General features: G+C 36.8%; 2 protein-coding genes across 4 annotated transcripts in view; one reads left to right on the top strand and one right to left on the bottom strand.

Moving 5' to 3' along the window:
* The window catches only part of tap2a (transporter associated with antigen processing, subunit type a), a 44,300-nt gene extending 25,602 nt beyond the window's left edge, over nt 1–18,698 (bottom strand). Inside the window, exons 1-4 of one of the 2 annotated variants that reach the window (XM_028801432.2) lie at nt 18,445–18,698; nt 17,664–18,264; nt 4,537–4,651; nt 1,680–1,810 (exon numbers count right to left, since the gene is read on the bottom strand). In XM_028801432.2, coding sequence (XP_028657265.2) covers nt 1,680–1,810; nt 4,537–4,651; nt 17,664–18,264; nt 18,445–18,600 — 1,003 coding nt within the window. In that variant the 5' untranslated portion in view covers nt 18,601–18,698. The remainder of the gene's footprint in view (nt 1–1,679; nt 1,811–4,536; nt 4,652–17,663; nt 18,265–18,444) is intronic. The other variant, XM_051932964.1, reaches the window with a different exon arrangement.
* A 19-nt stretch (nt 18,699–18,717) lies between these two features.
* tap1 (transporter 1, ATP-binding cassette, sub-family B (MDR/TAP)) overlaps nt 18,718–26,705 on the top strand; it is a 29,332-nt gene continuing 21,344 nt past the window's right edge. The window contains exons 1-2 of one of the 2 annotated variants that reach the window (XM_028801435.2): nt 18,718–18,914; nt 24,296–24,820. In XM_028801435.2, coding sequence (XP_028657268.1) covers nt 24,307–24,820 — 514 coding nt within the window. In that variant the 5' untranslated portion in view covers nt 18,718–18,914; nt 24,296–24,306. Of the gene's footprint in view, nt 18,915–20,122; nt 20,145–24,295; nt 24,821–26,705 lie in introns of those variants that run through there. The other variant, XM_051932973.1, reaches the window with a different exon arrangement.

Below are 26,705 nucleotides of genomic sequence, written 5' to 3'. Positions count from 1 at the left end.
TTACACTCTAAATAGCACATGTCCTGTTCACATTAAGCCACACATCTGGAAATCAAACAACTTTTTGTGTATGTCTTGTTGACTAAAATCACTAGGTGATTGCGCTTCTATTTTGTCTCTGCAGCTGAATGACCACCAGCCAAACAGAAGTGCCTTGATTCTGCTTGTACAGCTGGCCAACCATTAAACCCAAGCTTCAATTTGATCTTGAAATTCTACTGATTGCACATTCTGTTGACTCTCAAACATCCTATGGCTAACTTTTATCTATCTTGTCTGCTCAGTCATAAATTCAAGTAAAATGACAGGATTATTTCTGTTTCACACCCTAATTTTGGTGTGTACTTCTTGTTTTAACTCAATCCGAATTACTTACGTGTGTATTGTGTAGGTGTAGATAACATTTCTGTCTAAAGCCATTTTCTTTGTTTACGGCAAACGTAACATTGGTGATCCAGTGAATATAATATATAATTAATTTTTTATATATGACTGATTGTGACAAGGAAAAAGCAAGAGTTTTATACCCCACTGAGTCTTTCTAAATCAGCTGGAACCCGTATCTCTCTAACAGATTGGCTTGTACCAGCAAAGCCCCAGTTTTCACTCAACTTTACACTCACTTTCTTTAGCTCTTTGAATCAAGCCAGCTTTAAATCCCCTGCTTACGTCACTTTCTCACCAAAGAATCATCTCCTTGGGTTAAGGATAGCACTGGGTGCCAGATTTAAGCTGTTCCCAGCAAGGCCTTCACACTTCTGTACCTCTACAGTGCCTAAAGGGCAGAGTTTCTCAAATAGATGGATGCCTGTCTTCTTAAAAGGGAAAACCAGCCACAGATCATATGCCATTCTGATAGCCTCACCTTGTCTCCCTGCCAATGTCCCTTCCTCAACTTGTATTGTATCTGAGAAATATTGCTGTATTATTTACAGTTTGTACTGGAGAAGCAGTGCAGATTTACTTTCAGAGATCTACAAGCTCTGACTCTTGAAGGTATTCTCAGAGGACTCCTCCATCAATCCTAATGTCAAGGTTGCTACACCACCTCCTCCATCAAGGAGGTTTTTTTTGTGGGATCCTTTCTTGCTTTTAGATACGCTGATCAAACTCATGTTTTGTATCTTGCTAGTCAAACAAATATTCACAAGATAAACAAATTTTTACACAGCAGTTGGCACTGATAGATATATATAATGCATCAATGAATCAAAGGCATAATATAATTCATCTGTCAATATCAGTTTTATTTAACTTTAAAAATTACTTTTCCAAAACAGATTATAGCCATAATAACCACTGTAGGCCTAATCTATAGGCATCTCCTTTAAGGAGCAATACACAGTGGTTACTGTGCCAGAAACAACAATAACAATAACAACAGCAACAAAAACTTAATTTCACCAACAAGATATGTTATTGTTACTTAAAACAGTGTACCGCACACCTAATTCAAGTTCATTGACATCTAACACAACAATTTTTTTTTATCATTTGACCCTATTTGGATATCTCCACCTTAAGTGATTTGATTTGAATTGTTAGAATAAAGATCTTCACTGAAAACACACTACCATGTTACATACTAATTAAATAAGAAAAGAATAATTAAATAAGAAAATATTTACTTTAATCCTTTCATTAAAATAAAAGCTGTGCATTTATTTTCACTTTCTTACCTGTCTTAGTGGATTCAAAAAAGCCAATTTCCTGCTGTACCAGTGACTTAAACAGCATGTTCCTCACCCTGTTATTGAGGCGGGAAAGTGTGCACATGAACAGACCACCACGTAAACCAGCTGAAAGAGAGCTAAATGGAATATATTATTTTAAAAGGAGGAAACCTGAAATGTATACGGCCATAGTATTCTATATTATTACATATAATACTGTATAAATTTCGGCTTTTACTTTTGCTGTATGTTGTCCATAACATTTCCTAAGAAACAAGTACCATTTAATCTTATCCTTATAGTTCATTAGGTTACATTATCTCAGTATTTAAAAAATAATAAATATACCATATATATTTTTATACATTTTTTGTTTATATTACCACTTTTATTGGTGATGCCATTAACTATGCCATTTTGTGGAACTACAATGACACCTACATGTTGATTCAGCATGTGAATTCATGGCAGCCATTTCTTTATCTGCATTAGATTAGATTAAATTAGCTAAACTCCCATATAAGCTCATAATTAAAATTCCATTTTATTATAGAAGAAAAATGCTTCCTGAACTTTTTGAATTTTGTTTAAAAATGTACAACCTGGGGGACATGGAGGCACACTGGTAGCTCTGCTGCCTTGTAGTAAGATCAGGGTTCTGCATGTTTTCCCCCCCCTGGTGCTACGATTTCCTCCCACAGTCCAAACACATGCATGTTAGGTGGATTGCAGACCCTAAATTGGCTCTAGTGGGTGTGTGTTGTGTGCACGCATGTTCTTCAGCGATGTACTGGTACCGTTAGGGGGATTGTTCCTTCTATATGCTCTTTGCTTGCTGGGATGGTCTTCTGCTCCCTGCGACCCTGCGCAGGATTGAACAGGCTTAAAACATGGTATGGTACAGTACGTACAACCTATAAAATGACAGAGAATGCACAGTTCTTCATTAGATGTGATGGCACCAGGGCACAGTGAGGGAGCTGCTGTCTCGGAAAAAGGTTCAGGTCTCAAGTGCTGCAAGTGTGAAGATTGCATATTCTCCCCATGTCCGCATGGATTTCCTTGGTTGCTATGGTTTCCTTCCACAGTCCAAAGACATGCAGATTAGCTGGACTGGTTAAGCTAAATTAGCCCTGATGTGCGTATACAGTATGTATGTGTTCACCCTGTGATTTGCTGGTGCTTTGTCCAAGGATTGTTCCTGCCTTGCATCTGTTGCTTGCTGGAACAGGTTCCAGCTTCCCCATAACTCTGTTCTGAATAAGTGGGTTTGAGAATAGATGGATGAATCATTAGATGTAACAATAGAAAATGTATTATACAACAATCATCTTAGTGCGGCACAGTGGTGCAGTAGTACAGCTGCTGCTTTGTAGTAAGGAGACCAGGGATTGCTTCTTGGGTCCTCCTTGTGTGGAGTTTGCATGTTCTCCCTGTGTCTGTGTGGGTATTGTCTAGGTGCTCCCGTTTCCTTCCACAGTCAAAAGACATGCAGGTTAGGTAAACTGGTGATAAAAAATTTGCCCTAGTGTGTATTTATTGTGAGTTTGTGTGTTTGCCTCCAATGGGATGGCTCCCTGCCAAAGGTTTGTCCTTGCCTTGAACCCTATGTTGGCTAGGATAGGTTACATCAACCCTGTGACCCTGTTCAAGACAAAGTGGGTTAGAAAATGAGAGATGATAACCATTTTATAAAATACCAGGTTACACAAAATGATAAAAGTCTAAAAAACTGCTTCTTAGAGAAAATCTAACAATCTTTCTAAATTACAATTAAAAACCTGTTACTTTGACCTTTTCCAATGTGGTATTTGTTTACTTTTTACTTTTAACATTAATGTTTTTGCCCTTTTGGTTACAAACCTGTTTTACTGAACATAACAAAGCTGCCCCTTTTGTGTTTCATCTCCTGGTCTTTTTTCATCTTAAAGTACACTTCTTTACTTTCAGCAGTACTTATCACATCTTGCACAACAACATCTTTGTTAGATGTCATAATTTTAAGGGTTTGGCACATGTTGAATTTAATTTTCTACTTTTTTTATTTATTTGTGCATTTTTTATCATTATTTATGTAACATTTTAGCACGGTTGTTTATAATTTTGTTGCGTTTTCCATTTACTGTCATTTTGTGTGTTTTCTCATTGCCATAGATGAAGGCCTTCCCAATAACTGGCCACATCACATGTAACAGTTTGGAGGCTGCCTTCAAAGTAATAACCTTAAAGTCAGCATGCTTCTATGAGGATTTCTCTTTTTTCTGACACAAAGAGGTGGACATTGAGCAACTGTGACAATTTTTTTCTGATACTGGACTCTTTAATGTGGCAGACTGAACAAAGCAGAGGCCTGTACAACATATATCTTATTGCATTCACCTGAATGGTAATACCAGTGTATAAAGAAACTAGGGTACTTATGAAGGCACTCACACATTGCTGTTAATGCAATAAAACAAAATCCATCTCAATGAATGCTAAAAGCTATTCACTAATAATTACTCCAGAAAGTGGCAATGTTTTGCAAGCTGATTAGCACATGCATTATGAATTTCACAGTATTCTATATATGTGACAATAACTGCCCTGGAAAAATACATTTTCATTTACATCTTGCCTGAAGAAGGGGCCGGAGTTGCCTCGAAAGCTTGCATATTGTAATCTTTTTAGTTAGCCAATGAAAGGTATAATTTTGCTTGACTTCTCATTACATCCATAATGGCTAACACGGTCAAACACCATAGTACTATAAAAATGTCTTGCAAATTTTAGATGATGGCTTTTTACTCTGGAATTCCAATTCAATTTCTAAATTCCCATCTGAGTGGAGACTATAGTTCAGAGTTCTTATTTGATAACTTACCTTCCTAAAGAAAACAGAGCCATTAGCATAATAGCTATGATGAAGGTGTCTTGCTTATATTTGGACCCTAGAATGTCGATGACCTGACCAGTATAGTAGGGGATAAACATTTCACCTGTGAAGGAGGAGTCAAATTATCATTAGTATTAAAGCATTCTACCTTGAACTGCACAAAAGAGTGAAATTGATTTGCGCAAAAGGCAGTCCAAAACAGACAAGTCCCAATACCTAATCTAATATTCAAAATCCAGAAAACAGAGCAAATAATTCAAATCAGCAGAAAATCTGAGCAAAAACAGTAAAACCCTAAATTTTTTGTATTTCCAGAGGCTTCAGTATCATGATTTTTTTTTCAGATCTTCATTTCCCAGATTATGCCTCATAGTGTTGTACAATGTACATATTCATAATATTTAATGTGTTGTGCTAAGAAGCTTGCTTCCCACATAGAGGTTCCTGTCCTTGCTTTTCTAAGATACTACTTTTTTTCTCTTTCTGGACTAATATACCGATTCAAATTCCACCTCTCTAAAACTGTATATTATTCAACTCTCTTCCTTTTTCCATCTTACTGCATCACTCAAGTAAAATGTCAAAATTTGTATGTTTTTATTACTGAAAACATTATTTAAAATGTTCTGCTAAAACCTTCACTCCTCTGGTTCAGTGAAATTATCACATTTACTGATTTCTGTTTTCTCTTAAGTGAAATGATGTGACGCATTTGAATACATTCTTCTTTATCATGACACTGTGTTTCATGTTGTTTGGACATGTAAGTAAAAAATTACTGCACTGTCTTCATGTGACAATACTACTAGGACTATTACTGTTACTACTACAGCTACTGCTAGTTCTAGTACTAGTACTACTACTGCCCTTACTTTTGTGTTTTCTTATCTTTATTTAACTGTTTGTGCTTTCTTGTTTGTTTTCTAACTTACATTCTTGTTTTCCTTCTGATCCCAAACCTCTTCCATCCACCATATTTTCTCTGACGAGGTGTTCAGGTCTTATGGCAGACCCATAATTCTCCTGAATGGCTCTCTGAGGCACAATAATGTAAACACATCTGATTGCAAGTAACGTTTCATCTTGCAGAACTCTCCATGTTTGCAGCTCTTCTGAAAAAATCAGATTTCTCTTTTGTGTGCCCTCACTGAGTAAATCCTAAACAGCCAAATCACACTAGCAATTATCAATTTATCAATTGTTAATCTATTATTGTAAATTATTAATTATTAAATCTTTTCACTTGTGGCAATCAACTTTTGTTACCTGTTTTACTAAACAGGCCCTAACCTAATGTTACATGATTATGTTTACCTCTTTTGCAAGTTACTTTGGATAAAAGCTTCTGCCAAGAAAATAAATGTAAATTAATATTATGAAGTTGCATTTCTAAAATGAAAATCTCAGCTCCTGCTCTTGAACTATTTTTCATGCCTTCTGTTTTTTTGACAATTTCCACTTAGGTTTGCAAAAAAAAACATCATGTAAACTAATGTGACACTCAGTCTTCAGTGAGCACTTATGGATTTGTAAAATCAGAGTGATTACCCAAGTTGTTATGATTGTCCACTTATAAACCACTTTTTTGACAATTTGCATTGAAAGGTAAGTTCAGGATTTTTCAACTTTGGTTACTTTTTACAATCATGGCGTAAATTAATTTGTCACAGAAAATTCTGCTCAAGGAAGTGAAGAATGTTGCTACCAGAAAAAAATTCACCATAACGTAAAAGATGAACAGCTTTATTCATTGAGACAGCTTATTCTTTAAAAAATGCATCCACTGGGGAACAATTTTTAACAATTTTTTTGTTGACTTCAGTTTTTAAGCTTATTTACACTAAAATAGGTATGCTGATTCTGAAAGTGCAGTTAGTTTTCTTCTATCACGTCAGGTTGTTTCTCTACCGCTTATATTAGCGCAATTACTGTAGCGTGGATTTGTATAGGCTATTCATTTACACACAAGGCATTGTGGTCAGAGGTTGTGCGCTGCTCTACATAGTGAATAAGCAAAATCTATTTTTCTACTTACACACTTATTTCTTTTCTTTCAGATCATGTCTGCCTCTGCTGTTTCTCGTTGTAAGTGCCTAAACAACCCTGACTCATTTTGTTATATCTGTGGCAGTTGCACCATTCCCAGTCAAAGGGCGAACATCAGCACATTTGTAGAGCAAGCCTATTTGGCATATTTCAAAGTTAAACTTGGGGATCAAGATAAGTCTTGGGCCCCTCATAAGGTGTGCAAACAGTTTGTTGAGGGCTTATGGATGCAGACAAAGGTGGCACAGTGGTAGTGCAGCTGCTTTGCAGTTAGGAGACTGTGGAAGGTTGTGGGTTCGCTTCCCGGTTCCTCCCTGTGTGGATAGCACTTTGAGTACCGAGAAAAGCGCTATATAAATGTAATGAATTATTATTTATTAAGATGCCATTTGGTATACCTATGGTTTGTCGAGAGCCAGGAGATCATTTCAGCGACTGTTACTTTTGTATAGTGAAAACTTCATGATATAACAAGAAAAATAAATGTAACATAGAGTATCCTAGTCTATCATCGGCTATATGCCCCATGTCTCATTCAGATGAAATCCCAGTGCCGGTTTTTGTTACACTACCTTCTCTTGAAGAACATGATTATGGTGATGAACTAGGTGACAACAATGATGAAGAGTTTGAAATTGAAGAGGATTCTGTTCGTAAGGGATTTGATCAGCATGAGTTGAGTGATTTGGCACGTGATTTGGGACTATTGAAGAAGGCTTCAGAACTGCTAGTATCAAGACTGCGTGAGAAAAACTTACTTGAAAAAGGAACGAAGGTATCATACTTTCGAACCAGAGAAATTGCATTTCTGCAGTACTTTAGAACTGACAGTGGCTTTGTGCATTGCCATAACATACCTGGTTTAATGGAGGAATTGGGAATTCCAATCTATAACTCAATTGAATGGCAACTATTCATCGATAGCTCAAAGCGGAGCTTAAAGTGTGTCCTCCTTCACAATGGCAATATACTGTACAGTATTTGGGTCAGTCCCAATTAGCCATTCAGTTTCTCTTTGTGAAGAATATGCAGACATAAAGAGAGTCATTGAGTTGTTGCAATACCACCAACACAATTGGGTATGCTTCCTTCTTGGTCAGTGTTGTGATATAAGATTTTGCATATAACTTGATAAATGTTTTGTATGTCTTTATTTATAACTAGCAAAATACCCGCGCTTCGCAGCGGAGAAGTAGTGTGTTAAAGAGGTTATGTAAACATATATATACATATACATATATACACATATCTACATATACATATATATACATATATATACACATATCAACATATATATACATATATACACATATCAACATATATATACACATACATATACACATATACATAAACACACACATATACATCCATCCATCCTCTTCATATATACATATATACATACATACATAGTTCGTTGTAACACGGGCTGTGATTGTTACATGGGAGGGAGACGACAAATCACAGCTTCCCGCTTTCTAATCGGGCCTGTGATTGGTGTTTTGACTGATGCCCAGATCCCACAGTATGTCCCCTTAGGAGAGGCGTTAGGCAAGTGTAATTGAATAGTGGTACTGCAAGTTTAGCTTTACACCTGTTTTTAAGGCTTATTGACTGAAAGGGGCTTTCATGAAAAAACTTAAAGGCTTTGCTACAGGATACACCCTCCACAAGTTAATGAAGTAAAAATAAAGGTATATATTTCTGTTTTATTTAAACCTGTTAAGTTTGTATGCGGGCGGCATGGTGGCGCAGTGAAAGGTGCCAGTTAGGAGACCCGGGTTCGCTTCCCTGCGTGGAGTTTGAATGTTCTCCCCGTGTCTGTCTGGGTTTCCTCCAGGTACTCCGGTTTCCTCCCACAGTCCAAAGACATGCAGGTTAGGTGTATTGGTGATTCTAAATTGTCCCTGGTGTGTGGGTGTGTGTGGGTGTGTGTGCCCTGCGGTTGGCTGGCACCTTGCCCGGGGTTTGTTTCCTGCCTTGTGCCCTGTGTTGGCAGGGATTGGCTCCTGTATTTAGGATATAGCGGGTTGGATAATGGATGGATGGACATTTGTATGCATAGCCCTATTTGCCCGTTTTCATTTTTTTTCTTTCTTCACTAATATTTCAGCAAACCTGGAGCTTCTCAGTTCAAATCCTGGTACTGACAACACTGTGTGACCCTGAGGAAGTCACTTCACCTGCCTGTGCTGCAAAAAACAAAAGTAATGTAACAAATTGTACCTCAGATGTTGAAAGTTGCTGGAATAAAGTCATAAGTCAAATAGATAAATATGTATTACAGTGATCCCTCGCTATATCGCGCTTCGCCTTTCGCGGCTTTACTCTATCGCGGATTTTATATGTAAGCATATTTAAATATATATCGCAGATTTTTTGCTGGTTCGCGGATTTCTGAGGACAATGGGTCTTTTAATTTCTGGTACATGCTTCCTCAGTTGGTTTGCCCAGTTGATTTCATACAAGGGACGCTATTGGCAGATGGCTGAGAAGCTACCCAACTTACTTTTCTTTCTCTCTCTCTTGCGCTGACTATCTGTGATCCTGACATAGGGGCTGTTCGCATACCTAGACGATACGGACGCTCGTCTAAAAATGCTGAAAGATTATCTTCACGTTGCTACCTTCTGTGTGCAGCTTTTAAGTATGCTGCACGGTGCTTTGCATACTTAAAAGCTCAAAGGGCACGTATTGATTTTTGACTTTGTTTCTCTCTCTCTCTCTCTCTCTCTCTGCTCCTGACGGAGGGGGTGTGAGCTGCCGCCTTCAACAGCTTTGTACCGGCGGTGCTTCGCATACTTAAAAGCAGCCCTATTGATTTGTTTGCTTTACTCTCTGTTTCCTTTGAAGAGGAAGATATGTTTGCATTCTTTTAATTGTGAGACTGAACTGTCATCTCTGTCTTGTCATGGAGCATAGTTTAAACTTTTGTAAAAGAGACAAATGTTTGTTTGCAGTGTTTGAATAACTTTCCTGTCTCTCTACAACCTCCTGTGTTTCTGCGCAAATCTGTGACCCAAGCATGACAATATAAAAATAACCATATAAACATATGGTTTCTACTTCGCGGATTTTCTTATTTCGTGGGTGGCTCTGGAACGCAACCCCCGCGATGGAGGAGGGATTACTGTATACACATATGAACTATTCATTTATTTTCAGTTAAGTCATCTGCAGCAAACCTTTATAAATGAGGGTTTCTCATTTTTAGATAGTGCAAACTGTTTCTTCTTCATTGAGGTTTTCTCTTGGAGAGCTTTTTTCATTTCATGGAAAATTAAAGCAGCAGCTGCCAAAATATGTAGCTTGTGTAACATTGTGTAAAATAACTTTATAAAGTAACATAAAAGGTTTAAATACTGGTTATCCTTTTACACTAAAATATTACTAAAGAGATACAAAAAAAGTAAAATGCATATGTTCTTTTTCTTTAAGGAGATTAAATATTACTGAAGGAAGAAAAAAAAAAACTAAAACAGCCAAATGGGGCTATGCATACGAACTTAAAAGGTTTAAATAAAACAGAAATATATACTTTTATTTTTACTTCCTTAACTTGTTGAGGGTGTATCCTGTAGCAAAGCCCTAACTTTTTTCGTGAAAACCCGTTTCAGTCAATAAGTCTTAAAAACAGGTGTAAAGATATTGACAATAAGCTACGCAAACCCACCAAGACATGGAATCGTTTAAATCAAGTATCATTACATCTTCCTTTCTTAAAGAGAAGTAAGGCAGTACTTATAAGCTTACATATATATATATAGACATACATACATATAGATATATATCTATATCTATATATATCTATATCTATCTATATATATATATCTATATCTCTATATACATATATGTATATCTATATCTCTATATACATATGTATATCTATATCTCTATATACATATATGTATACAGCAGCCTTAACACAGCTTTTCCGCTGTTTCATAAACGAACGCCATATAAGGTCTTCCTTTTTCCTTGCTTCACCAAGGAAGGAGCCTTTTTATTAAATCCAAGGGTTCTTCGCTTTTTTTTTTTGTTCGTTTATTACGATTGTTATAGTTCTGTTTGTATACCACGTTGTCAGTTCAGCACTCCGGTTGTAATATGACCAAGCCGTGCAAGCTTACTGTTAAGAATGCAATGTATAGTTGTACGGGAGAAAAGTAATCTTGCCTCAAATCAATGGCAACCTTTTGTAGGTCTATGAACTTAATTTAAACTTTAGGTTTACACGGTGCTTTCTTTCTGAAGTACTTGCACTCATGAATATGTCTGTATGCGTCAGTTGCTCAAATCCACGCGCTTCGCACCGGCGAAGTACTGCTTTTAAATTTTTATTAAGAAGAAAAGAAAATCTTTTTAAATTGAGGGAAAATATACCAATAACAGTTTGTTAAGGATCTGTTTTTTTGTGAAGCTGCCTTCACTTGAGTGATCACTTCGAGCTGACTTGCTGGCTAACCATAAGAGTTACCTGGTAGGTAACCACCCATACAATCAGATTGTGAATCAGACTACGAATGCCGTGAATGTAATTACCCCGATCTACATGCTGTCAAATAAACGAACCACACGCCGTGGCGCAATTTTAAGGGCTTTGCCTCTAGTGCTGACGTCCGAGGTTCGATTCCCGTAAGGGAGTGAAGTGAGTGGGTGGTTACCTACCAGGTAACGCTTATGGTTGGCCAGCAAGTCAGGAAACATCAGCCACGGTGCCTTCAGTTGTGAGAATCAGATCATAGAATGGTTGAAAATAGTTTACTGTCAAATAATGCAAAGAGTATGCGACACGTGTTTCCCCTTATTCTTGAATCATCAGGCGTACACACTCTCTGCACTCGCTTACGGTAATCGAACCTCGGACGTCAGCGCTAGAGGGGCTTCGCAGTGGTGAAGTATTGCTTTTAAATTTTAATTAAGAAGAAAAGAAAACCTTTTTAAATTAAGTCTTAAAAACAGGTGTAAAGATATTGACAATAAGCTACGCAAACCCACCAAGACATGGAATCCTTTAAATCAAGGCGCGAGTCGAAAAACACCATCCCATACTATTAGTTAACGATTAACATATTTCTATATGTATTGTAAGCATACAATACAACTGATAATATGTTGCGCTTATTTATCTGGTGTACCAACATTTTTGCGCGTTTAACGGCTGAAATCTAACGTGGTTTGTGCCCTTCAGAATGAAAACAGTTAGCATTTACCTTTTTAATAAAAGGCGAGCTTTTAAGCCTGAGAAATCACCCCGTAAATGCACACGTTTAATTGCACATGTGTTAATATGTATGCTTACACAGTATTAAAAGACACTCAAAAATTAACGTCATTTACCTTCGTTCCCGCGTTTGACTCGTGCTGTAAATCTCTTCCTTGTTTTTAGTTCACGTGATTACGTAGGAGGCGTGATGACGCAATACGTGACTCCGCCTCCTCCATTAGAGTATATGGACAAAAAACAGGTTCCAGTTATGACCATTACGCGTAGAATTTCGAAATGAAACCTGCCTAACTTTTGTAAGTAAGCTGTAAGGAATGAGCCTGCCAAATTTCAGCCTTCTATCTACACGGGAAGTTGGAGAATTAGTGATGAGTGAGTCAGTCAGTCAGTGAGTCAGTCAGTGAGGGCTTTGCCTTTTATTAGTATAGATTTAGGCAAAGGAATGTAATTTAGTGTTTACCACCACCAGAACATCTATAAATGTATGTGTTTAACCTCATAATCTCTCTCTTGCTAACCTGTGATGATGTAGAAGTATCTCTCTCTTACTAACCAACATCTGAAAGAACCATCTCTTGCTAACCTGTGATGATGAAGACAACACAATGAAGAGCACAGTTTAGCAGCCATTTTGAACAGACATGTGGCTGAAAGCGGAGCACCAATGATGCCTTAACTAGAGACATTTAAGTAACTACAAGTCTATGTGCTGCCTGAACTACATATCACTATTTATTCGGGTTGTATGGTTGCCAATATTCAAATGTACTTTGCATTTTGTTATTATTTATGATTATTATCAATAATACATTGTTCACACTGTATCTTAACTTCTGCTTGTCTTTTTACTACATCTAATTGCCTGAGGTTATAAATATAGAAGGAAAGGTAGGGATAAGTTATATACTGTACAATAATACCTTATAAACAGTGGTAAGTCTGTGAGATTAGGCATTCTAAGGCTACATATTAATAATATAATAGGGGAAAGTAGAGTGTAAAAACATAAAATGATGTAATTGAACAAAATGTATGTGTGTAAGTACAGAAAATAGGACAGAATGATCAAACTTGTTTGTGTTTTGCGTACGTGACAAAAAGCATATATACTTTCTGGAAGTTTTCTTTCAATGATGTGTGCGACAAGAAAATATACCTTTAGGGTAAAGACTTTACCAATTGGAATAATACAAAATGAGTCAGGATGCTATTTTTATTGCTTACGTGGTCAACGATCAGGAGACTAGAAAGCTATAAAAGAGCAAGGATATCTGCGCTCGAGGCAGATGAAGTGCGGTGTCCTAGGACTGTATTTCTCTGTCATTTTACCCTTGTCTGGTATGTATCAATAAAAGGTTTTTACTAATTTTAATTTCTTCTCTGTCTTCAGTCACAAAAAGTGTCCACAAGAGCAATATATATTATCCTACCAAGACAAAACAGTCAGCAATGCAGATACACCAAGTATCCCTGTTATCTGTGTATGTGGGACCGCAGAGCTTGTGAGAGGCATTGGGTGGAAAGGAATTGGCCTCCCAGATCTGCCCTAAAAGCAGGTGATCCAAACATTCTACATGAGCCACTTGTTGAAAGAAAGAATATTATATTCCCACTTCTGCAAATGAAACTGGGTCTGATGAAGCATTTCGTTACAGCTTTGCCAACTGAAGGAGACTGTTTCAAGTACCTCATTTTGGCATTTCCTAGCCTGTCATTTGAAAAAATAAAGGCCGGTGTGTTTGATGGTCCACAGATTCGGCAGCTCATCAAAGATGAACATTTCATCAATACAATGTCAGAAGTCGAAAAGAATGCTTGGTTATCAAACACACAAGCAAATAATTACACAGAAATTGTCCAGAAATTCTTGGACAGCTACAAAATGCTTGGTTGCAATATGAGCATCAAGGTGCATTTTCTGCATAGCCATCTTTCTAACTTCCCGGAAAACCTTGGTACAGTCAGTGATGAGCAAGGTGAACAATTCCACCAAGATTTGAAGGTCATAGAAGGACGGTATCAGGGTAGATGGGATTTACATATGATGGCTGAATATTGTTGGAGCATCCGGCGGGATTGTCCTAACACTGAACACTCCAGGAAAAGCTATAAGTGTAAATTTTTACCTTAACCGCTTACCCGATTAATTTTCAAATGTTTTACTGTAAAAAAAATGTCATAGAGTAACAATAAATCCTTTGTATGAACAAAAGAAATTTAAATAAACAGTAAATTCAAGTTATTATTTCATTATTTTTTCATTGTATGTAAAATTTGTATGTTTTTTGACAAAAATGAAGGGAACCCTGTATCGTAAAAACTGGATGTGATAGCAAAAAACTGGGGTCATTTCTGGATTCATCACCCAAAAATTAGTAAAAAAACAAGTGTAAGATCTAACTCAACAAAAAATATGTTCCCCAGTGAAAGTGAATTAATAAAACTAGCTTTGGTCAAAATAGTTTCAAAGTTTAGCTTTAGCACATTATTTCTAACCCCTATTTCTGCCATTTCCATAAAGTTAGATAACTGCCAAAAATTAAGGTCCGAACACTACTCATTTTGTAAGCACAAGTTACATTCTCAGCATGAGGGGTGTACTTTGCAACACCAGATGCAACACAAAAGCTTAAGGATTGTTTATTACATAAACTAAAGTACTTTCCTGCAGTATCACGCTGCTCAGTTGGATGAATCCAAATTAATCTATTAAAATACAAAAAAAAAATGATGCTCTATAATATGTAACATCAGAAAAATGTTACATTTATAAAGAGCAAGTTTTTAAAATATAGCTTAGAGCAGCACTAAATATCATTCACATTTAGAATGTGTACTTGTACAGTGGCGCACATAAGAACAGGTGGCAGGGAGAGAGCTCAATGTCAAACAAGTGTGCCACTTGCAGCTTAGAAACTGACCCACCTGCAAGGGGATGGAAGTTCTCTTATTGCTTTTTGTACTGTAAAAACTTTTTTTGTAATGTAAAAATGTTTGACAATTGTGTCTCTGTGACCCAGAGGTTGCTTTTTAGCATACAGAACTTGGCCATTGGCACCAAAGAGTAAATTTGCAGAATGAAACAGACCTTTTAATAGCAATTAGTAAGCATGTGCAATTCCTGCATGTCCCTCAATCACTGTTTCTTTTGCAATGCTACCATTTACTAATCAAGTATATAAAGATAATTTAGAGAACATTTTCCATATATTAAATTCAGCATGTTCAAAGAAGGGAGTGCTAGTGGAAGTAAAAGGTGCAATTAATACCAAAGTAGCATATCTTCCTTTAAGTGTCAACTGCCCAGAAACAAAATTATCAATGAGTGCTGAACCATCACATGAGTGCTGTGCTTGTGGCTGTTTGCAGATGTAGGCAAAAAGAGCAGTGTATAAAGAAGTAGTGTAGGTTTTAACTTGAATAGCTAAGGATGCAGATATGGATTTAATGCTGTCCAACTAAATTCAGCTAATAAAAACCATGTATACAGAACATAATACATCTAGGGTGTTTTAAAATTGCCAAAGACATTGACAAAGCAGAATATATCTCAATGGGGTAAATGGTCTTCTCTTGCTTGGATGAAGTTTGTTGGGAATGTTGAGTACACAGGAACATAGCATGTATTGATGACTCAGTGCCACATGTTTGAGACTATAAAGCCAAGCTAAAATGATTACATTAAGTCTGGTTTGAGTTAGCAGTTTAAATATAAGATGACAAGGCATTTTTTAGCATATGTAGCGTAACTTGTGGAGTGAAAAATATAAAAACAAAATAGAAGAGAATTATGGTACTTCACACCCACCAAGCAATAGCAATTTCGGAAGTACGAACAAAATAAAAAAAGTTTACAGTAAATTATTGCCCTAGAGAGTGGAGGTGTGTTGCAGGTAGATTCACATATGAAGCTAAGAATTTTACTAAGAGTTTCACCATGAACCTACAATGAATGTTAACAGCGGAGTAGTTAAAATGAAAATAAGGAAAATCCTTCTGCTTATAATGTCTGAAAAAAAAAATTTCCCCCTTCAGGGGTCATCTTTCTGTTCTCTCTAAATAAATCTATGGTTGTAATCACATTTTTAAAGATAAATAACAGAAATATTTTCTGGATTACTTACATATACTACAAATTCAGACTTCATTCAAAAATTAACTGGATAAACATTTAACAGTCTCAGAATTTTCAGATGCTGCTATACATCATTAAAAATATGTGTGGATGGCAGAATTTTACAAAATATTTTCTCTAACATTATTACTGTTAATTTTAACAATGTTCCTTAAAGCACAAAAAGTAGAAGTTACTTAAACAACAACAACATTTATTTATATAGCACATTTTCATACAAAAAGTAGCTCAAAGTGCATTACATAATGAAGAAAAGAAAAATAAAAGACAAAATAAGAAATTAAAATAAGACAACATTAGTTAACATAGAAAAGGAGTAAGGTCCAATGGCCAGGGGGGACAGAAAAAAAAAAAAAACCCAGAAAGCTGGAGAAAAAAACAAAATCTGTAGGGGTTCCAGGCCACGAGACTGCCCAGTACCCTCTATGCATTGTACCTAACATAAATGAAATTAAATTATTAAATTAAAGTATGAATCACACCAACCAGTTACCCTTTGATGTCAAAATCATGGCAAAGATCTTTGCAAACAAAATTAAGGAGGAGGAGGAGGAGGTTGGGAGCATGCGCTCATAGCACTTTGCCGCATCCACCACATGACAAACCAGTATGATCAAACTTGGTCCAGTTAGGACAGAACAACCGATATCCAATTTATTGCATATGCATCATATAATTTATTTTGTAATCTACATCAGATTCCCCTGTGGAGTGCTATCTTTAGATCTCAATTTCAGTGTTAATTATGTACTAAATGTTCATTATGAAATCTTCAAGAAACGGATTGTTCATGTAGTTCATGAGTTTTTCCTAAAGTTACCTTATTATTTTAAGGATTTGGGACAAACTTATTATTATCAGTTTGGTTATACATCAGTACATGCTTAATTTTTTTCAAACATTAGATTGTTACCAAAAATAATATTCATTACTATATTAATCACGTCTACTTTGGTTGTCAATGAAGTAATCATTTTAATGAACAATTCAAGAAAATGACAGACTAGCAGTGCAAACTTATGTTGTGATTTAAGGATTAAATTAGAGGGTTAGATGTTAATTATATTAGAATGGGGATATGCGTACAGTATACCTAAATTTAGACTTGCAATGTTCATTTCCCTGCTAAGTTGTAATGTGTTAGAAAGTAGCGTTTATAAAGTTAAACATTCAAGATCTGGGAGGATATGTGAGAAGAAGCAAGACTGTTATTGTTTTTGATTTGGCCCTCCCATGTGCTATCAGCTGAAGAAAATACAGCTTTTTTTGAAAGAGAAATCTGCCTCCGTCCAGATCTATTTTATTCATAAAAAGAATCCCATGTTGCCCATTCACCCTCAGAACATCACCATGCCCACCCCCATTTTTTCCTTTTTAAAGGAGCTCAGATAACCTTGTCTCCACATTTTTTTCAATGAATCACTAAACAATCATACAGGCTATTTAAGTATTGGGAACTGCCCTCCATTTTTGTTTGTTACAAAGTGACCTTACTTGGAGTCGAACCCGAGTAAAACCTAAGCATCATCGACCCAATTTCATTACTATAGTTTAAAAAAGGGCACATACGGCCATACATTAGACTGCAACAAAATATAATACTGCTGTATATCTCTTTACAAAACGTAAATAACTCCTTCATTCTGTGCTTCTTATGTAAGAAACATAGGTAACTCCGAAATAATATAAGGCAAATGCAAAATTACTTACAGGTAACTGCTAGAGTGAGAAAGAGGAAGGCTCCTGCGAGTAATGGGGCGTCTGGACGTGAGTAGCCAACAACCCTCCTAAATAGGACACGCGCCTCCTGTTTCTTGCGCTCTCCGTTAGAGTCCCTGGCCGTTTTGGTCATTTTGATTCCACCGGTACCCAGCATCTCCCACGTCAGACACGCTGCAGTCGATGTCACAATGGACAGCAGAAAGAAGCCGAGGGCAGGTGAGCCCGTCACTATTACTAAAGGTCTCTGGTACAGGGCTAATTGCCCGGTCTGATATCCCGGCAGCAGGAGACACTGAGTGACCAAACAGAGGACTAAGGCCCGCCAAGATAAAGCGCTTTCACTCTCAATCCGAGAGTGTATGACCACTGAAGAGAGATACATGACGGAGAAACGAATCAAGGCAGGCAGCCAGAGGCAGACGAGGGACTCGAAGGCGAGTGGATCCAGGTGACGAAGCAGCAGTTGTGTCCAGTACTGTAGCAGCAGGCTAATCACCACATCGCAGCATATAAAGGTTATAACAGCATACACGAGCAGCTTCATTCCGCTGGTTGTCATCTGCATGGACAAGGAGAAGAAAAACCAAACCTAGCGTAAAGAAAATATGCGTAATTGTGAACAACCATTTATTTATGAGTGACGTCAGTACACAAAAGTCAGCCTAGGCAACAGAAAATAATTTAGATACACAGCTAAATGTAATTTTCATCGAACATAAAAGTTAATTGGCAATAGTTCAGTTTTATATAGGAAAATCTTTTAATATACCTCTACAAAACCTTTATCTCCCTCTTGAATGACAGACGACAGTAAAAGCTTTGAGCCATGGAATAGGTAGGTATCCGGCTTCTGACTTTCACTTTCAGTTTGCGAGAAAGGGGAAATCCCCCTGTAGATACGCAATCGTTTTAAATATTTAAACATGAGCGTAAATATATCGCCAAAATAGCGTCGGTTGACTCACACACATAAGTTTAGTAGACAGCGTCGGTATAAATTAGGTTTAGACGATCTGTGTTACTTCTCTTAAGTAACGTTTTATTTTCATAGTTTTTGCTTAGCCTCGCCAGTGAGTGTCGCCGTTTTCGTTAAAGGTTAAGCCTTTCGATTTCGCCTACGACCTGATCTGCTGCAAAAGAAAAACCTGCAGGCCCGTCTTCCGTCAGAACTGTGAGACTTGTTTTAGATTGCTGTACCGTCGTTGATTGTCTGGACCCAAACGTTTCCTCAGTTCGCTGGTAAGGTTTATTTTTATGTTTTTATTTTTTTTTACCTGTTGGAAAAGAATGTTGCAAAATATTAAGGAGATGCCAACCACAAGCTTAGACATCTTTTTTTTTCTTGCCGAATATTTCATGAATCACAACTGTCTAGTTTTCATGTAAAGTATTGCACTGTAGTTATGTGAACCTAAGATTTTATTGTTTTCTTAATATTTATATCTAGTTTATATCAATAACTTGACTGCTGATTTTTAACATACTTTTGTTCAAAGTACAATTATAACAGTACTGATCGTGAACAAACATAAAAACGCAAATCTTTTTCCGTTTTTACATAGTTATGGATATGATTGTGTCATATTACATGTACCCAGCCTGGCCGGCTACTTTGAGGAGCTGTTTAAAGTAGATCATCAGGCTAGAACATTGGACATCTCTAGGTCCTCAAAATGCCAGCCGATCTGCGAGGCTGAGGCTAGAACATTGGACATCTCTAGGTCCTCTAATTAGCTGTAAACCACCCAGTCTGACTGAGATTGCACAGGTGGTGGATCAACTGAGGGTAGGGAAGGCTGCAGGGATCTGTAGTATCCGAGGTGAACTTGTCCAGGCTGGAAAGGCTGGCCTCCTGGCATTGCAAGCAATCTTTGCTTCCATCTGGGAGACAGAAATAAGCTGTACCAGTGCATGCTCCCCAACCTGACCTGACTTGATATTGCACGTAATATGAACATATGACAAAAATGAATGAAAAGTGTGTCCTGCAAAACTAAGGAGTAAACTATCATTTTTACAGAAAAATGAATGTAAAATTAGATGATAGGGGTATTTTTTGTACTACAACAATATAACAGAAATAGTCAAATAATCGATTTTTTGACTAATTATTTCATTATAGGCAGTTCCATGATTACAAGAAAAACTGGTAAAAAGGGAAACCTTCTATTGAAGTTTTTAATTTAGAAATAGAGTCAGGTGTTAAAGTGTTGATCATATTTGCTTTGAAAATATGACTGCAGCATTTTATTAATTTATACAAAAGGTATGTCATTTTATTTGTTTTTCAGTTATATCCTAAGTTTCAAAGGTCAAACAATATTTATTTTTTACTTTTTATTTTAGCTGTATTCTAGGTACCAATTAAAATATTCAAATTTCAATCCATAAAGTTTACATATTGAAATGTGTAAATATGAGCCTTGAATCATGATGCAAAACCCACTAATGTGAATGACTGCAGGTGAAGTATTCATGAAGCTGGCAGATGCTTTTTTCAAGTTAATGATTTAAAATCACATCGTTGTTTTACTTTCCTTCTTTCCATAGCAACATAATATGTGTAACTTAATAAAAAAATTCTTAATTCTTTATTAGTAGACTTTCTTATAACAACATCCAAGTTGTCTTTGAACATGATTTTGTGGAGTTACTGAATAATAATACATTTTATTTATATATCACCTTTCCTATGCTCAAGGCGCTTAAAACAAAATAATACAAATAGTTTCAGCATAGAACAATAAACAAATAAACACTGGATATACAAAAGCATTAAACAGAACATAAGAAAGAATTAAACAGAGTGTAATACTAAATTCAATGCTAAAAAGAAATGCCTGAACAAATCACATAATTTATGATATAACACGACACAAATTATCTTGAGCATCTGGACAGAAAGGTAAACTGAAAGAAGGGGCAGAATGTCAGGTTAGGGTAAAAGCCTTCCTGAATAGATCAGTTTTAAGTTGTTTTTTAAAAGAACGAATGGAGTCAGCTGATGTAATTAATTTCAGGAGATCATTCCAAAGTTTGGGTGCTATACAGCTAAATGCCCTGTCACCCATAGAGTGCAGATTAGTGTGAGGCACAACAAGACTGCCAGAATCAGAGGACCATAGTGGGCAAACAGGAGCACAGCAATGGAGAATGTCACTGATGTAGTCCGGTTCAAGGCCATTTAAAGCTTTGTAGGTTAATAATAGAATTTTATATTCAATTCTGTAAGACACAGGAAGCCAGTGAAAGTGAAGCAGGATGGGTGTTATGTGCTTGGTGTTGCTGTTCTGTGTTAGGACTCTTGCAGCAGAGTTTTGAATCAGCTAGAGCTGTGATAAAAGATTAGAAGTGGTACCTGCCAGTAGAGAGTGTAGAAGATTAGCCCAGCTACAGACAAACATGCGGACTCAGATGTCCCAAAAACACACACATTTATTTTGTTCCTTCTTCAGCACACAGTACACAAACCCTAATAAACTCAATCCTTTTCTCTTTCTTTTCTTCTGCCACCTCCACTCATCTCCCGCAAGCTCTGTCCTCTGCCTCCCGACTCCGGCTCCCCGAATGGAGTGAGGCAGCCTTGTTTATACTGCACAGAGAAGTGCTCCAGGTGCTCCCCGATCAACTTCCGGCAGCACTTCAGGGTATGGTGGAAGTGCTGCATGGGAATCCAGCTCCTCTTCTGGCAGCACTTCCGGTTGTGGCAGAAGTGCTGTATGCCAAGGCCCTGGAGCTGTCCAGGTGCCCCATGTCGGTGGCCACGGGCCCCAGCAGGGTTGGGCTTCTAAGGGGGGCTGCCCTCTTGTGTCTGCTGCTGTTGACATGTCCTCTACCCCGGTCCTGTCCTCAAAAGGGCGTCCTGACCAGGCAAGGACCCCAGCCGTCTGTCACAAGAGTTACAATACACAGTGTGGGCTGTGATAAAAGCATGGACGAGTTTCTAAGCATTAGAAAAGGAGAGGAATGAGCATACACAGGATATGTTACAGTGGTAAAAGTAGGAAAGTTGCTTAATGTGGTTTATGTGGGTAGAGTTAAGAAAGGGAAGAATCAAAAATGACACCAAGATTCCTTGCATTAGAAGAAGGTCTGTTGAGATCACCATCAAGAGTGACTGAAAAGGGGCTCATTTTCTTAAGTTTTGCTTTAGTGCCAATTTGCATGAGTTCAGTTTTGTTAAAATTTAATTTTAAAGAGTTCTGCTCTATTCAGATTTTAATTTCACTGAGGCAACTTGTGAGCTGAGAAAGCTCTGATGAAGTTTCACTTTTAACAGTGAAATAGAGTTGAGTATCATCTGCATAAAAAGATAACCCAGCCCAAAGCTATGAATAATATGGCCAAGGGGAACCATATTGGTACAGAAGATATGAGGGCTGAAGACAAAGCTCTGAGGAACTCCTTGTGTGACTGGACCTGCTGTTACTAAGACTAACAGACTCTTGCCTATCAGTCAGAGAGGACTTAAACCACTGGATGGCAGTGCCAGAGATACCCAGAATGTTCTAGACAGCAAATTGTAATGTTTGACAGTGCCAAATGCTGCACTGAGGTCTATCAGAATTAATATGCTGGTTTGTCCAGAGTCTGCAGATATAAGCAAATCATTCATTACCTGAAGCAGGACAGTTTCACAGCTGTGCTGTGCCCTGAAACTAGACTGAAAGGGTTCCATCAAATTATTATAAGTTAAGTAATTGGTGAGTTGGGAGGCTACAACATGCTCAAGAACTTTTGACAGAAAAGGTGAGTGAGAGAGAGGCTGAAAATTGTTGAGATTGTCAGCATCAGGAACAGAATTTTTTAATGTCAGGGTTACAGAAGCAAATTTTAAATGTGGATGACACAAACAGTCAGAATTATGGTATGAAGGCAGGATTTAAGAAGTTTGGTGGGGATGGGGTCCAGTACACAGGTAAGTCAGCCTCATATTACAAAGCAGATCATTAACAAATACAGATGTGACTGGTGAAAATTTACTAAAGGAGCTGAAGTGGTAAGACAGGGAAAGATATAAATAGATGATGGATTTATACTATTTGAATTATTTAGATCTTTAATTTTATTACGGAAAAAGTGGAGGAATTTTTCACAGGTTTCAGTAGAGGAGGTAATTGGGCTAGATGAAGGTTGAAGTAGTTTATTAATTACAGAGAACAAAACCCTCTGGTTATTATGGCCACTTTCTGTTATTCTGCCATAATGTGTGTTCTTGGCTGCAGTTAGTGCATCCCTGTAAACCCTTTGATGGTCAGAGAAAGTCTAGACATGCACAGTGAGGCCAGTCGTAAGTGACATTCATTCAAGCCGTCGGCCAGCTGCTTTCATAGATCGTAATTCTGAATTATATCATGGAGCTGAATGCTTAAAGGAAACTTCCTTATGTTTTAACAGATCTGATTTATCTAGTGCTGAATGAAGTGCTGAGTTAAATTTGTCAATGAGACTATCTAGCATTGATAGAATTGGGGAAAACAGGTAAAGATCAGAAATGGATTCAGAAAGGATAAAGGAACTAATATTTTTAAGGTTTCTGAAATAAATGTAACATTTACAGGTAAGAGGAGGGAGAGGTATTTTGGGGGTTGATAGGCAACCAATAACCAGATTTTGTTATTAGTTTAAGTGGCAATGCCAGAGTCTTTTAGGACATTCCAGTCTGACCACTTGCTCTGAACAAACTGTTTAATATGAAAGAGTTTGTCATGAGAATATTTCAGCATAGTATAGAGCAATACTTATCTGATATTAAATATTCAGTACTTCTTTTCAAAGGTGTGATGACACTTTCTGTAATTCATAGACACCCCATTTATTTCTCTCAGCAGCGTTTAGCTTTCAAAAAAGCCCTGTTAAAATTGTTAGAGTAATAATTACAAATATAAAACTCATAATTTGTTTAGTTCATCTAAAACTCAATACATTTACATTTTTAATTTGGAAATGTAGTTACAGTATCACTTCCTTGCACTGACAAGAATAGTATTCAGCCATTTCTAATTTTCTTTCCATACCTAGTGGTGCTAGATGATTCACAGCTCAAGAAGATCAGGTTTGAATTCTGGATCAGTCATTGTATGCATGAGTTTGCATGTTCTTCATATGCATGTGGGTTTTCATTCAGGTAATCCAGTTTCCTTTCCCAAAGGATATGCTGGTTAGGTTGATTGACAGTTTTAAATTGGCTAAATGTACTTTTGTGTTGCTGCTGAATCTTCCAGGATGGTCTCTGCCTTCCTACAAACCTACATTGGATTAAGTAGGTTTAGAAAATGGATGCATGGAGGTATGGATTTCATATTTGTTAGTAGCGCTGCACCAATTAAGGTGTACTCTAACTATCGGCACATTTCTTTAAAATATAAATAATAACATACATATCTAGTCTGTAAAATCATCTTAAGTATGAGTAGGAGTTGAGATAAAACATATATCTATTCAACTCATAAATATTTCAATTTGTCATTTTCTTTTCTTGATCAGTGAGTCTGTGGAGAACATTCTTCTTAACAGTCATTTTATTGGCGGCTGCTTACCTACATTTTTTATTTGTTTAAAATGTATTTTAATGCCTTTGATGTTTTATGTCACAGTTAACTTTTTCTTCTTTCATGCAGTTGTAATCAACATGAGGCAGCTTTTACTTCCACTGGCATTTATAGGATTGGACTTATTGGCCACACATTTCCTGAGACTTGTATTGCTTTGGGTTCCGGTACCTCTGCTTCAGCATCCCCTTTGTAATATATGGCTGACATCTCTTCTCCGTGGGACACTGTTTACTCTGGCCTTCATTCACATATTCCAAAGGCTACAAGACTGCCCAGCTTGGCTTCAGAAGCAGGATGCTCTTCAAGCATGGATGGTCTTATGCTTGATACCACCCAGTTATGCCACTTTCAAAATGCTCTGTTATGTCTCAAACAATGAAGTGCTTTGGGGCTGGTACTCACTGAAATGGTTAGCTCTAGCATATGTTACTACATCACTTACAGTTGTGTTGTGGAAGAGATATGCCCCTCATTCCAATGGTGGAGTTGAAAAGAAAACAGGCACTTCATTGACAAGGCTGTTGTCTTATATGGTGCCTGACATCAGGAGGTTTGTAGTAGTAATCTTCTTCGTGGTCATTTCATCTCTTGGTAAGTAAATGGAATAGTCTAGTTAAATACTGATTGAATGCACAAGACAAAAGCTCTAGTATGTTTCAGATCTCTAGTAAGTTTTCATGTAGCTCTGTAAACAGCACAGACATTTATGAAAAGTTAAGAGTTAAACAGCATTTCTGTAATTTGACAACACTGGAGAGCTTAGTGTAATTTATTAATGTAAACCTGATGCATTCTACCATCAGATTGCATAAAGTCAGAAAAAAAAATCTACTTTTCAGGGTGGTTTAATGCTATGTCAACCTTCCTAGAACTACTGGTAGTGTAACTGTGGTCAAAAAAGTAGCAGTTTTGAAAAGTCATCTGAAAGTCTGTCAGGTTTGTCAAGGGCTAAATAGCTCAAAGCTCTTTAAAAACCTTTACGTAAGAAATTCCCTTAAATTCCATGTAAATGAATCTAAACATGTAATGAGAGAAAACCCAATCTATACCCTCCAGTTTTTAGTTTACTTACACCCTGACAGTATAAACTGCCACTTTCCATCTCTGTCAGGTAATAGTATAAAAATCCTGAAAATGTTCCAATTTTAAAATTTCTTTTGTAATGATTGAAGTATATACAGAATGCATATATATGTATATATTTATATGTGTATTCATATATATATATATATATATACTAGCAAAATACCCGCGCTTCGCAGCGGAGAAGTAGTGTGTTAAAGAGGTTATGTAAACATATATATACACATACATATATACACATACATACACACACACATATACACACATACAGACACGTGTGTATATATATATATATATATATATATATATATATATATATATATATATATATATATATATATACACACACATATATATACATATCTACATATATATCTACATATACACACATATACATATCTACATATCTACATATATATCTATATATCTACATATATATATATATATATATATATCTATATCTATATCTATCTATATATATATATCTATATATATATATCTATATCTATATATATATATATATATATATATATCTATATATATATATATCTATATATATATATATATATATCTATCTATCTATATATATATATATATATATATATATATATATATATATATATATATCTATAGCAAAATACCCGCGCTTCGCAGCGGAGAAGTAGTGTGTTAAAGAGGTTATGTAAACATATATATATATCCATAAACATATATACATATATATACATATCTACATATACACATATCTACATATACATAAAGAGTAATCCCTCGCTATATCGCGCTTAGCCTTTTGCGGCTTCACTCCATCGCGGATTTTATATGTAAGCATATTTAAATATATATCGCAGATTTTTTGCTGGTTCGCGGATTTCTGCGGACAATGGGTCTTTTAATTTCTGGTACATGCTTCCTCAGTTGGTTTGCCGAGTTGATTTCATACAAGGGACGCTATTGGCAGATGGCTGAGAAGCTACCCAACTTACTTTTCTCTCTCTCTCTCTCTTGCGCTGACTTTCTGTGATCCTGACGTAGGGGGATTGAGCAGGGGGGCTCGTCTATAAATGCTGAAAGATTATCTTCACGTTGCTACCTTGTGTGCAGCTGCTTCCTGAAGCGACATGCTGCACGGTGCTTCGCATACTTAAAAGCTCGAAGGGCACGTATTGATTTTTGATTGAAAAACAAACTCTGTCTCTCTCTGTCTCTCTCTCTCTCTCCCTGCTCCTGACGGAGGGGGTGTAAGCAGCCGCCTTCAACAGCTTTGTGCCACGGTGCTTCGCATACTTAAAAGTCAAACAAATGTTTGTTTGCAGTGTTTGAATAACGTTCCTGTCTCTCTACAACCTCCTGTGTTTCTGCGCAAATCTGTGACCCAAGCATGACCATATAA

The sequence above is a fragment of the Erpetoichthys calabaricus genome, chromosome 1, assembly GCF_900747795.2.
Source record: "Erpetoichthys calabaricus chromosome 1, fErpCal1.3, whole genome shotgun sequence".
Lineage (NCBI taxonomy): Eukaryota > Metazoa > Chordata > Cladistia > Polypteriformes > Polypteridae > Erpetoichthys > Erpetoichthys calabaricus.
Note: the sequence above shows the minus strand (reverse complement) of the source record. Positions and strands in the feature narration are given on the sequence as shown.